Source organism: Crocodylus siamensis, chromosome 12, assembly GCF_052110815.1.
Source record: "Crocodylus siamensis isolate JL-2025a chromosome 12, ASM5211081v1, whole genome shotgun sequence".
Lineage (NCBI taxonomy): Eukaryota > Metazoa > Chordata > Crocodylia > Crocodylidae > Crocodylus > Crocodylus siamensis.
In genome coordinates this window covers 6,226,408-6,239,469 of record NC_143406.1, presented here as the reverse complement: position 1 = coordinate 6,239,469, position 13,062 = coordinate 6,226,408, and the positions used below count along the sequence as shown (strand labels likewise).

Genomic DNA, 13,062 nt, shown 5'->3' with positions numbered 1-13,062 from the left:
TATGAATATTTGGCGCTGATTCGGAGATTTGGCCATAGATTATATAGGCAGCAGTCCTCCACGACGCTGGACACAGCTGTCTCCACCTCGTAAGTCTGTTGTGCTGGTTGGAGAGGGGAGGGAAGGGGTCTGACAGGGTAGATCAATGCCCCCAACAGAGAGAGAGGGACTGGGCCTGGGACAAGCTGCCCAGCCGAGGCAGGGGGGGCACGGGACTCAGGGTCAGGGGCTCAAGCCACTGCGTGCTGCCACGCACAGCTGATCTGGGAGCTGATCTTCTGGCAACTATTGCCGCCAGTCTGGGAGGGCATGGGAGTGGGCGTGTGCCCCTAGATCTGTGCAGGGTGGGCTGGGCCAGGCTGTACTCCAGATGGGTGGCAGAAGGTGCTGGAGCGGGAGCTATGCCCTCCCACCGCTTGCCCAGCCTCTCCACACCTCCCGGATAAGCCATGGCTTCGCCCCCATTGGGCAAGAAGCAGCAGAGCATGGAGGCAGGCGCACACACCCAGGTCGAGGCAGGACCAACGGTAGGGGCTATGGGGAATTTTAGGGAGGCTGCGGTCCCCCGCAGAATCCCCCCTCCACTGCGGGGTGGATGGAGTCAGGGCTGCAATCTGGGCCGTGGCTGGGAGCGCAGCCCTGCTAGCTGGGGCTAGCCTCCTGGAGCACAGCCTGGCCCAGCCCACCCCGTGCAGATCCAGGGACATATGCCCTCCGGGACTGGTGGGAAGAGCAGCTGGAAAAGCAGCTCCTGCACTGGCGGTGCACAGTGGTGGGAGCCCCACCTCCCCAAGTCCCGCGCCTCGCTGCCTCGGCTGGGCGGCTTGTTCCAGCCCTAGCCTTAATCCCTCCCTTGCCGTGGGGGCATTGATCTGACCCCCATGCCCATACCCCTCCCCTCCCCCCACCACCCACCACAACAGACTTACCAGCTGGAGGCAGCTGTGTCCCGTGTTGTGGAGGACTGCTGCCTGCTATGGCCAAATCTCTGAATCGGTGCCGAATCTTTCTGAATCTGTTTGGAGGATTCCAATTTGATTTCGACTTTGTAAAGGGTCTCCATATGTGATTTGGAGATTTGGCCACCAAACCGGGCTGAATCTCCTCCAAATTAAATCAGTAACTGAAGCCTCACACAGCCCTACTCACCACCACACTGCAATAGTGGGAGCCTGTTTATAGCCACAGCTTCTTGATTCCTACAGAGCACAATCCTCCACACCACCTTTGGGAAGCTTTCTACGTCCACCCAGTCCATAAGAGCAGCAAAAGCTTGTCCAAAGTGGGTGCAGTAGCCAGAGGGCTAGTGCACTTCTGTGACTCACCTCACAATTGTTTTCTATCAGTATGTGCCTGGAATTCAAGTGCAACTCCTGTTTCTCATAGATGACAAGGGTTTTTGGGGCTCTACAACCTGCATGTAGCATATATAAAATGCAGATAAAAGTAAAAGCTGTTCTAGCAGAGCAAAACAGACTCAATACCATGAACTCACCTTTTATCAAACAAGCAACCAGTCCCTCAAAACAAAATATACACCACACGGAGTCAAGTGATAGCCTACCTTATCCTAAAAGCCAACCCCTAATCTAAGAGTCAGGCAAACCAGAGATGTCTGATGGTGGGTGCATCTACATGCAGATCTAGAAGCACAGTAGAATAATTTTACTGTGTATTAGCATTGTAGGCAAATATCATGCTAATCCTCTAATGTGCAGTAAATTAGTCTACTGTGTATCAATGTAAAAAAAAGCGTGTGCGAGCAGCACAACTGCCCAGAAGCGCTGACTGCAGTTCATCACAGGTACTAAATTAACATGTCATAATTTTGGGCATTAATAAACATGTAGATGGGACAAATTTGTTACATTCTGTTCTGTTGTGTATATTTTACGCTATTTGCTGAACTCTTCTTCTTTTTTTTTAAAAGATGCTCATTTGATGAAAAATCTATAAAGTTATACCTCAACTCCTTGCAAGGACTGCGTTGTTTGAACACCACATTACTGTAGTAGAGCAAACAACAACAACAACAAAACCAAACAAAAAACCCCAACAAAAATCAAGAATGGTTGCTCGTTTGGATTATAATGCAATCTAGAAGGATTATAACTTACTGCGCAATATGTCCAGAATATCCTAATAGCCAGGAACAGGTTGCATACCCAAGCTGAAAGCTAAAGTTAAAGCTAAAGCATCACCTATGAAGGAGCATGTCACATTTCAACATGGAATACACTTTATATCACATTTAACCTGTTATTATTAAGATTACTTATGCCTAAACCTGCCCATGGCTTCAGTATGTGTCCCCAGCTGCACCATCCTCCTGGAAATTCTAGGCAGCAACAAAACAAGTCAGGACAGAAAACTAAGCTTGGATAAAAAAAAATGTCCCATTACGTGATGCAACCCAAATTTCTGGCCCAGGATGGAGTATCTGAATCTGGTCGTCCTTCCAAGTCCACTACTCAGGTTACTGCACACCAGCATCCTTCTGTGGACAGGTTATAAGGCAATGAGGCTGTTTGGAGAAGACCTTCACAAGGCAGATATTTGGTAATACAGATCACTGCCCTGCAGTAGTCCTTTCAAAACATCTAGTGGCATCCCAGGACATCCTGGCACCCTGGCTGAGAATCACTGCTCCACAGTTGGGATGTTTATGCCTGAAATGACTGAATGAAGGGCTTGTTTCTTGAGTTTATACAACATCACCATGGCTAGGGACAGACATTACACATAAACCAGTGTAAGTGATCAGAAACCGGTTTAAACCTGTAACAGAACAGATGTTCAATGCACATAAAGCAGTTTGAAAATGGCTGAAACTGGTTTGAGATAAACCTGGTTAAATGTAGTATCATACTCACCTGATTTGGCTCAAACTGGTTTATGTGATGTCGGTCCCAGACCCCTGTGCCAAGAGTTATTGCTGGAAGACCACACCACCATGCCCTGCCCAAACTCCTGTCTCTTATACCCCACGGCACACAGTTCCTTGCTAATCTTTTCTCTTCCCAAAGTTTAGGTTGCCCTCTAGTGTTACAAAAATATGAAGGAACACTTTAGTAAATGGCTGAACATTGTAACTTTGTCCCAGGGGTCGTTAAATAGGTTTGCGCCAATAGTTCTCACCTTTAGAGATTCAAGACACCTCTCAGAAAATGCCAGCTTTTAATTTTCACTCTTTTTTGGACTACAGTTAAATAATAAAGCAATTCTTCTGCTGTAAAGAACTCAGAAGGACCAGAACAGAATGTTTCTAACACTATGGCTTCCTTCTTGAGATCTCTGGGTTTACTTTGCAAATCATGTTTGCACACCTAACTCCATTAATGTTGCATAGCATCCTGCATCACCCTTCAACGAATCTCAAGGTACCCCTGCTGCTGCAGCTCACTGGCTGAGAATCACTGGTTATACCGTCATTATGGGAATGATCCCTGCAGGCCACACATTAGTGACATCCACTTAGTGGACAGATAAACAGAGGATGAGGACACATAAATTACTTACCCCAGCTCCCCTCTGTTGCAGTGATGGGAATAAAATGATATTTTAATCTCTTTAACTGCACAGGTGGTGTCACCAGCAGGGATTTGGCTTCTTCGACTATGGGATATTGTTCCAAGAAGAAGGATGGCTAGGAAGAAATGGGATCCACCTGATAAAGAGAGGGAACACCATCTTTGCAGACAGCCTCACTAACGAGGAGAGCTTTAAACTAGGTTTGCCAGGGGATGGAAACCAAAGCCCTGAAGTAAGCAGGGAAGTGGGAGACCCAGAGAAAGGACAAGGAGTGGATAACAGGGGAGGCCTCCTCATTTTTCCTGAGATAGTAGGGCAGTTGGCTAGTCACCTCAGGTGTCTGTACATGAATGTACAGAGCCTGGGAAAAAAGCAGGAAAAATAGGACGTCCCTACACAGTCAAGGAACTACGACGTGATTGAAATAACAGAGACTTTGTGGGAGCTCGCATGACTGGAGCGCTGTCATGGATGGGCACAAACTGTTCAGAAGGACAGGCAGGGGAGAAGAGGAGAATGAGTTGTGCTCTATGTAAAAGAGTGGTATGATTGCTCAGAGCTCCAGTATGAAATTGGGGATAGGCCTGTTGAAAGTCTCTGGGTTAAGGTTACGGGGGAGAGCAACAAGGGTGATGTTGCGGTGGGTGTCTGCTATAGACCACGTGACCAGGAGGATGAAGGAGATGAGGCTTTCTTCAGATGACTAGTGGAAGTTCCCAATCACAGGCCCTGGTTCTCATGGGAGACTTCAATCACCCTGACATGTGCTGGGAGGGCAATACAGCAATGCACGGGTAATCCAGGAAATTTTTGCAGAGTGCTGGAGACTTCCTGGTACAGGTGTTGGAGAAACCAACTAGGAGCTGTGCTCTTCTTGACCTGCTGCTCACAAACACGGAAGAATTGGTGGGGGATGTAGAACTGGATGGCAACTTGGGCAGTAGTGGCCACAAGATAATCAAGTTCAAGATCTTCACAAGGGTAGAAAAGAGAGCACCCTGGACTTCAGAAAAGCAGACTTAGACTCCTTCAGGGAACTGATGGGCAGGAGGAGGATATTGTTCGGGAGGTCAGGCTGAGGAGGAAATGAGTGCAAGATTGTTGCTTGTATTTTAAAGAAACCTTGCTGAGGGCACATGAACAAACCATCCTGTTGTGCAGCAAGAATAGCAAATATGGCAGACAACCAGCTTGGCTTAGCAGAGAACTCTCTGGCAAGCTTAAACGCAAAAGGAAAGCTTACAAGAAGTGGAAGCTTAGACAGATACTACGGAGACATATAAGACCATTGCTTGGGCATGCAGGCATGAAATCAGGAAGGCCAAGCACAGATGGAGGTGCATCTAGCAAGGGATGTGAAGGATAACAAGAAAGATTTCTACACGTATGTCAGCAACAAGAGGAAGGCGAGGGAAAGTGTGGGTGCCTTACTGAATGGGGGAGGCAACCTAGTGATAGGTGGTGAGGAAAAGCCTGAAGTACTCAATGCCTCTTTTACCTCGGCCTTTACAAGCAAGGTCAGCTCCCACATTACTGCACCAGGCAACACAGTTTATGGAGAAGGTGAGCTGCCCTCAGTGGTGAAAGAGTGGGTTAGGGACTACTTAGAAAAGCTGGATGTATGCAAGTCCACGGGGCCAGATGCAATGCACCCGAGGGTCCTTAAGGAGTTGGCTGATGTGACTGCAGAGCTGCTGGCCGTTATCTTTGAAATCTTGTGGTGATCAGAGGAGATCCAGGAGTATTGGAAAAGGGCAAATATAGTGCCCATCTTTAAGAAAGGGAAGAAGGAGGATCCAGAGAACTATAAGCCAGTCAGCCTCACCTCAGACCGGAGATAAATCAAGGAGCAGGTTCTCAAGGAAGCCTTTTCTAAGCATTTGGAGGAGAAGATGATGATCAAGACAGTCAGCATGGATTCACCGGGGTAAGTCATACCTGACCAACTTGACTGTCTTCTAGAATCACATAACTGCTTCTGTGGGTGTGGAGAAAGCCATGGGCATGATATACCTTGACTTTAGCAAGGCTTTTGCTACGGTCTTCCAAAGCATGCTTGCAAGCAAGCTAAAGAAGCATGGGTTGGATAAATGGACTGTAAGATGGATAGAAAGCTGGCTGGATCGTCAAGCTCAATGGGTAGTCATCAATGGCTCGAGGTCTAGTTGGCAGTCCTTCAAGTGGAGAGCCTCAGGGTTGGTCCTGGTGCCATGGGCCAGTTTTGTTCAATATCTTCATTAACAATTTGGAGGATAGGATGCATTACACCCTAAGCAAGTTTGTGGATGACACCAAGCTGGCGGGTATAGTAAATATGCTGGAGGGTAGGGCTAGGATTCAGAGTGACCTAGATAAATCGGAGGGCTGGACCAAAATAAATTTCATGAGGTTAAGTAAGGACAAGGCTGGGGACCAAGTGGCTAAGCAGCAGGTCTGCAGAAAAGGACCTGGGGATTACAGTGGACAGTAAGATGGATATGAAATCAGCAGGGTGCCCTTGCTGCCAAGAAGGCTAACAGCATCCTGGGCTGCATTAGTAGGAGCATTGCCAACAGACTGGGGAAGAGAGTCTTCCCCTCTCCTGGGCACTGGTGAACCTACAGCTGGAGTACTGTGTCCAGTTTTCAGCCACTCCCTGTAGAAAGTATATGGACAAGTTGGAGAAAGTTCAGAAGAGGCCACCAAAAGTGGTTTGGGGCTGGGGAACATGACTTATAAGGAGAGGATGAGGGAACTGGGCTTATTTCATCTGCAAATGACTGAGAGGGGATTTGATAGCATCCTTCAACTCCCTGCAGGGTGGTTCCAAAGAGGACAGAGCTGGGCTGTTCTCAGTGGGGGCAGATGACAGAACAAGGAACCATGGGCTCAAGTTGCAGCAGAATTTTTTCTCACTAGGACAGCGGTGAAGTACTGAAACCTAGAGAGGTGCTGGAGTCTCCACCCTTGGAAGTTTTGAAGGCCCACCTCGACAAAGCCCTGCCTGGAATGATCGAGTTGGGGCTGGTCCTGCATTGAGGAGGGGGTTGGACAAGATGTCACCTCCTGAGGTCCCTTCCCACCTGAATTTTCCATGATTCTATGAACAGCTCATTGGATTTGAGCCAATGGAGAGCCAATCAGGTGCACTGTACTTGACACAAGGAAGAGCCTGGGTTGGGATATATAGAATGATAGTATTTTACTTAACTTTATTCTTCAAACACTGCATTTATCAAGTATGAATTCTTTATACTGATCAGAGTTAAATGACAAGAAGACTTGCAGGGGAAAGTAACATGCTCCTGAAAATCCCCAATAATTTTAAATAGCTATTTCTGTTATTACAATGCCAACTCATGAAGGTCATTTTGCCCCTAAAGGGATAAAACACAGTCATTCTTTCACATATGCACAACATTTTCTCCACTTCAGACTTCAAATAAATGTACAGGTTTATGGCAAAGCTGTGCTAATCGTTTTCAAGCATCACATAACGGATGTCATCACAAGCAATCTATTCATCAAAATGCTTTCTGCTCTGGATCAGGCAGGCCCAGAATCCCCTGGGGGAAGCCCTATTTGCAGTGGCTGACCAGCAAATATCTTCATGATAACTTAGCACAGAGATTGCATTTCTGACTATTTTACTTCTTGCAGCATCTGGAAGGAATACATCGTCTGATAAATTAACAGACCTGTATCAGGAAATATGAACAGTGTTAGATTGATGGGGCATGCTACTTTGATTAAATAATCTGGAAACTCCTAACAACTATCCTCATATCCCTTCAGTTTGGTAGGCCACTTCAGCTTTCACTTTGATTCAACCTCCAACAAATATACATCTTTCCGGACAAGGCACAAGAATTTGTGTCCTACCCCTCCACCCCAACTCACTGTTCCACCTATCCTGTAGATTCATCCTCCTATGACCTGTGGATTGGGCCCCTACATCCCTTCATAAATTCCAGTTACCAAACCCTATGGTTCTTCCTAACTACACCAGCTGTATTACACCAATCTTTCCTGGAGGACAAGCCTTTCATTTGTACAGCAAGCAGCTCTCAGGAGCCAAGTATCAGGAAAAGGGGGGTCAGTGAATTGAGGGTTCATCTCACTGCACAGTGTCTTCAAGCAGAGGGAAAAAGCAGTCACTAATTCAAGCACCTTGAGGAAAATGCGAGGGCAGCTCCAAGGATGGAATTTCAGAGTTGACTTAAAACCTCTGACAGCTGAGAGGGTCATGACATTTTTCTGATGGCTGAAAAGCACATTTGGAAAGAGAATGCCAGGCTCCCGGCATGAAGAACAAGGTTTTCTTTATAAACTTCTTATAAACTTCATGATGCTGTAGATTCCTCTCAAACCAGCCTCACATTAAATAATTCGGTAGATTCTGCCCACATAAGAGGGTAGAGAAAGGCGTTACTCCAGCCAAACTGAGGGCTGCCTCCTAAATCTATGCCCAGTCAGAACAAGGTGTGGCAGGAAAATATAGGGTAGAACCCTAACTTTTGCCGTACCTGTGGTTTGGGAGCAGTATTAATAAGTTAGAGAGGTACAAGTTGAAACTCCCTCTAGGAGAGCAGGACAAGAACATAGGCCTCTAACTTCTTACCTATGTGCCGCAGCCACCTAGCTACTGGGGCTAAATGTGGAAGGGTACTCCTTGTTCTAAGACCTGTTAGTCATGGGTGATGGGCCACATGCACATATGGGCCCTGGACACTGGTACCTTTCCACAATATGTGTGTATACATGGGTGTGTTTGTTCTTGTACAGTATGTAGCCTAATGCACAGAGATGGAGCACATGCACACACTTTTGTGTCCACAGTTCTGGGAGCTGGAACAGCTATCTTCACATATGTGCCCAAAACTGCCAGTTGGAGGAGTAAAGAATGGCCACTTGTGTGACAAAAGGCCAATAGGATTTGACTCCTACAAATGACTTGTTTGACAAAGCTATTCCCCTCCTGTGGGGTCTCTGGGTGCTTAAAAACACAGGTCATAGCACCCAACACTGGGTAAAAGGATGCCTTTTCAAAGGCTCAAGTCCTTTCTTCCTGTTTGGTCTATTCTTTCCTTTAGGCTCTTAGCCAGACTTGTTCCAGATCTATTCCAAGTTACTCTACAAGATCAGTGTGTTCCTTTTTCTGATTCAGTTTCTCTTTTCAAGGCCTATTAGCTGATTTCGAGTATACAGCAGATACCCAAACCTACTGGGTGAAATGACATAAATGGTTCCCAGAGAGTGCAAATAGAGAGAGATCACTTATCTAACACACATGACTACTGATTCGCAACTTGTGGCTATAGAGCAGCATATGTTATCATAGGCTTCTGCAAAATAAAAAGTTGTATCAATGCAATATCTTGAAAACATATTTCAGAAATGTGGAAATTTTCATTTTGAAAAGCTGCTTCTCACTTCACCAGTATTAAGTAGAAATGAAGAGATCTCATTTAATCATCCAGGAAACCAGTTTTCAAAAGCATCTAATACATTGGAGGCAGATTCACAGTTCTTTCAGTAGATGTTGAATGTCTTGGGTAGGAATCTGCAAACAATATATATTCATTCATTTTGGGTACCTCTATTTTTTTCAAGCTGGGATGATTCTGAGGACTACATTATCAGAAAGCAGGTGTGCCTTGTGAAGTCAGTTAGGCAAACAGAACTATCATTTACTTGTAAAAATGTTGGTTCCTTGGGATAAGGGGAACTCTCTTGCAGAGATTATAGCTACAGAGGGAAAGGAATTTAAGCACCATTATTATCAACAAATACCAGCAGTCAATGGTGTCTACAACCTCTCCTGGGACTATCTTCCCCAAAGATCTGGCTGAGGTCCAGCCATGGTCCAAGGCTTTATTTTCCATATCCACCCACAAAAGTAGGAGGGGAAATATTAGGGTAAGATTTATTAGAACTGAGCAGAGAATAGAAATTTGTTGACACTACAGATCTCCATACAAGAAAATACTGAGCTGCAGGACTCCACTCAAGTGGAAAGATAACGTGGGCTGCTTCTATGTTTAAATGTGTTACTACAATCCATCTTTGAGCAGCCTCATGGGCTATAATATTGCCTAATTAGTATGTCACTTAATTAACAGCATGGCATATGAAGCACTCCATAGTTCTTTTTATAGCTTCTAGATTCACATAGGTCCAAATGCATTTTCTATCAAACTTCTCACTGATGCTTTCAAACCGGCCTGTTCCTCCATGGCAATAAAAAACTTCTCGCCTCAAACCAGCAGATGGGACTTTTGGCTGGTAGTTCCTCACATTCATCTTTTCGAAAGTCAAATCCTTGATGAAGAGCTTTGAAGTGCTCCCTGATGGTATTGATTAAGCACCACCTTAAAGATGTAATGGTCCACGTATATTCCTAATTTCTCCATGACTAATGCCTGTTTATAGAGAAAGAAACCTGGAATTATCATGCTGTCATGAACTGTATTATGTTCTTGGGGTTGAAGCAGGTCTTGAATGTTTCCTTGGGTTTTTTTTGTATTGACATGGCATGAGTGGCCTCACTGAAAAGCCCACGTTATGTTGTAGGGGATGGTACCTGCGGGTGTACATTTCTCACAAGACAACCACTCTCTCTCCAATCTCTCAGCTCTACTCCTCAAAGGGAATTTACAAAATACCTTTTTCAGATGAGCCTATGAACTTCACTTAATAAATGTACCAGATACAAAAAACCATGGCCTAAATATAGTTATTGGATTTATGAAGACCTGCCTGACATCCAACAACCCCAGGTAACCCCTCTACATTTTACCAGCTACTTTCTATAACCAAGTCACCATTCCCCACTTAACCTCACCACCCTACCTACTTGTCTTGCACCCATTGTCTCCCATCCCTTCTGATCCTCACTACAATGCATTGGCATTTTCACAGACCTGCATTTTGCATATTGGCTTCTCTTCCACCCAAGAGAGCACACAGCAAATCTTTCTGTGCCTGTAGAAGGGTGTTTGTGTCTGGAAGCTTGCAAAGAACAATTTTTACAACTATTTAGTTGGTTTAATAAAAGATATGAGATTTACTCAAAGACTTTATCTTTCTATGTCCTTAGACAACATGGCTACAATGTACACCTTTCAAACCCATAGCCACTTTTAATTGTATAATTCTTTTCTCCTCTATAATAAATCCTTTTTTATTTTGTCTCCTTTCCACTGATTACCTGTAGAAAGAGTGATTTCTGGGCAAGTGATATTCCAGCCTCACCTTTTCTAAAGAAAAAGGGACCCAAAATTTCTTCCACAACCCAGTGGGGAGGCCAGCTAGGGCTGGCAGAGATTCCCTTATTGTAGCTGCAAGCTCTAGGATAAGGGCAGTGGAGCTGAGGCTTGCCACGGATAAGGAGTTATCCTGGAGTAACCTCTCTCTGATTCTTGGGCAAGTGCACCACAGAGGAGAGAAACCTGGGGCACTGGGAGGCCCCCCATGGATGGGTTTGGGACTCATGCAATACCCAGTCAGTGCATCCCAACAGTATTCTGTCCAATGGAGAAGATGGAAAATTTGATCTCCAAGACCAATTGAAACTTTGGTTCCTATTGGTTGTACTCACTAAGGGACCATTACATGGCAATGTGGATGCATCTACAATCTGAAATGGATTCAGACAACCACTTACTTCTACTCACAGGCTACCATTTGGCCTTAGGATCATCAACAATGGTAGGTCACTACCGACTCAGACAGGATTGCATCTAGGCCCCAACACCACAGATGAAATATCTTAGTCCCCTGCCAGTGTTTTGAGCTAACCAGTCCTCAAACTCTAAGGACTTTTTGCAGGACCACAGATGTCACACTGGGGAGCTGGGTCTTCCCAATTTCCCTTAAATAGGAAAAGAATTGGCTCTAAAAATCTTCAGCAAGATCAAGGATTGTATCTCCCACTGCAGCAATCTTCATCACACGAGCAGACATATATCCTGTTCTTTCTCCAAAGCCACATTAATTCAGAATTTATTTTACAAATATGAATACAAGCATGCCTTTCTGACTGATTGGCAGCTATCCCACACTTGTCTTGTCACAACTGTCCAATGAAACTTGGGCCTGCCTTTTCTTCTGATTTAGAATCAGTTTCCTATTTATAATAGCAACTATAGAAAACCTGGATAGGATTAGGCTACTACTGTATTTCTCAAGCAGCTCCTTCCTTGGGGAGTCACAAACCAGCAAGGGTGAAGTCCTGGCTCTGCTGAAGTCCATAGCAAAACTCTCACTGGCCACAGCAGAACCTAGATGATCTCGCCAAGCTATAAGTTTCTACAGACGGGACTCTGAAGATGAAGCACAAGTCTGATACTTGATTACATGAGGTTTGGTTTTTTGCCTGATCAGCCATTTTAAAGCAGTCTACATCCATCCACTTGTGTTTGGTCACAGCTTTAGACAGTTTTTTGTGGGCAGATTGGGCAAAAATTGTCACTTCTCTCTGCACCCACTGACGCTAGACCTGTTCACAGAAATGATTTATTCAAGAAGCCAGAAGGGCTGCAGACAGCACCTCATTCACAATGGGTCCACCAAGATTTTTTCTCCCAATACTTTCATTATACTGATCAGAAAGCAACACAACCCCTTACAGCAACAAACAGAAACAAGATGGAAAGGCACTTCCTCCCTCAGGCTGGAGTTGGTTGGTTGGGTTCGAGAAGCTGCAAGAGCTGTAGAGAGCACCCCATTCACCATGGGATCATAAGAGCCTTTCTCTTAATACTTCATCACATGTATCAGCAAGCAACAAGCGACAAAGAAAGAAAGAAAGATTTATGCTGCAGCTTTGGGAGAACGTGAGCTTATGAAGCTGGTTTACTAATTTTGTAAGGTACATGTCTACTGTAGTAATAGGGTCCACAAAAAAGGCCGATGCATGAGACAGGCACATCCTCAGGTTACATGTGCTAAACAAGTGAACTCCTTTCTATTCATTAACAGAACATGAGAGCTCACCCAAATCTTCTATAAAGTTCGTTACAGTATCTCAAAATATCAGCTCATAAAATCCAACCATCTCCCCCTTTCCATTACAAAATAAAATCAGACAACAGTTTCAAGCAAGGTACACTTACCAAACCAAATGAGACTCTCGCAATGTGATGAAAAATGTGAAGCAGTACACAACCACAAACTTCATGGGGGATTTCTGCTTTGGACTGTTCATACTGCAATAGGAGTACCACCAAAATGATCAGAGCAATAATAATTAATGCTAACATGAGTTCCATGTCCCTGTGCTAAAAAGGACAGAAGTGAGGAAAGGACCCCACACTCCTACTTCTTGTGACTCTGAAGTGTCTCCCAAGATCAGGTCACAGAATTTATATTCCTTTCATTTAGCTCCTAACAATGCTGGTAAGTAGGGTGAGGCATATGACAATTAAAGCACAGGCAGAGTGATGGACAGTAATAATGAGAAGTGGGAGAGGCTTATGTAAATTATTATAGATATTTGTGTTTACCTGTGGTTTGAAACCAGGCAGCTCTCCAAATAGCAGAGCCCGACAT

At 44.9% G+C, this 13,062-nt stretch overlaps 1 protein-coding gene across 1 annotated transcript in view; it reads right to left on the bottom strand.

The window, feature by feature from the left end:
* The window catches only part of LOC149854529 (arylacetamide deacetylase-like 4), a 29,942-nt gene extending 16,880 nt beyond the window's left edge, over positions 1-13,062 (bottom strand). The window contains exons 1-2 of the mRNA XM_090024674.1: positions 13,017-13,062; positions 2,874-2,935 (exon numbers count right to left, since the gene is read on the bottom strand). Coding sequence (XP_089880800.1) covers positions 2,874-2,935; positions 13,017-13,062 — 108 coding nt within the window. The remainder of the gene's footprint in view (positions 1-2,873; positions 2,936-13,016) is intronic.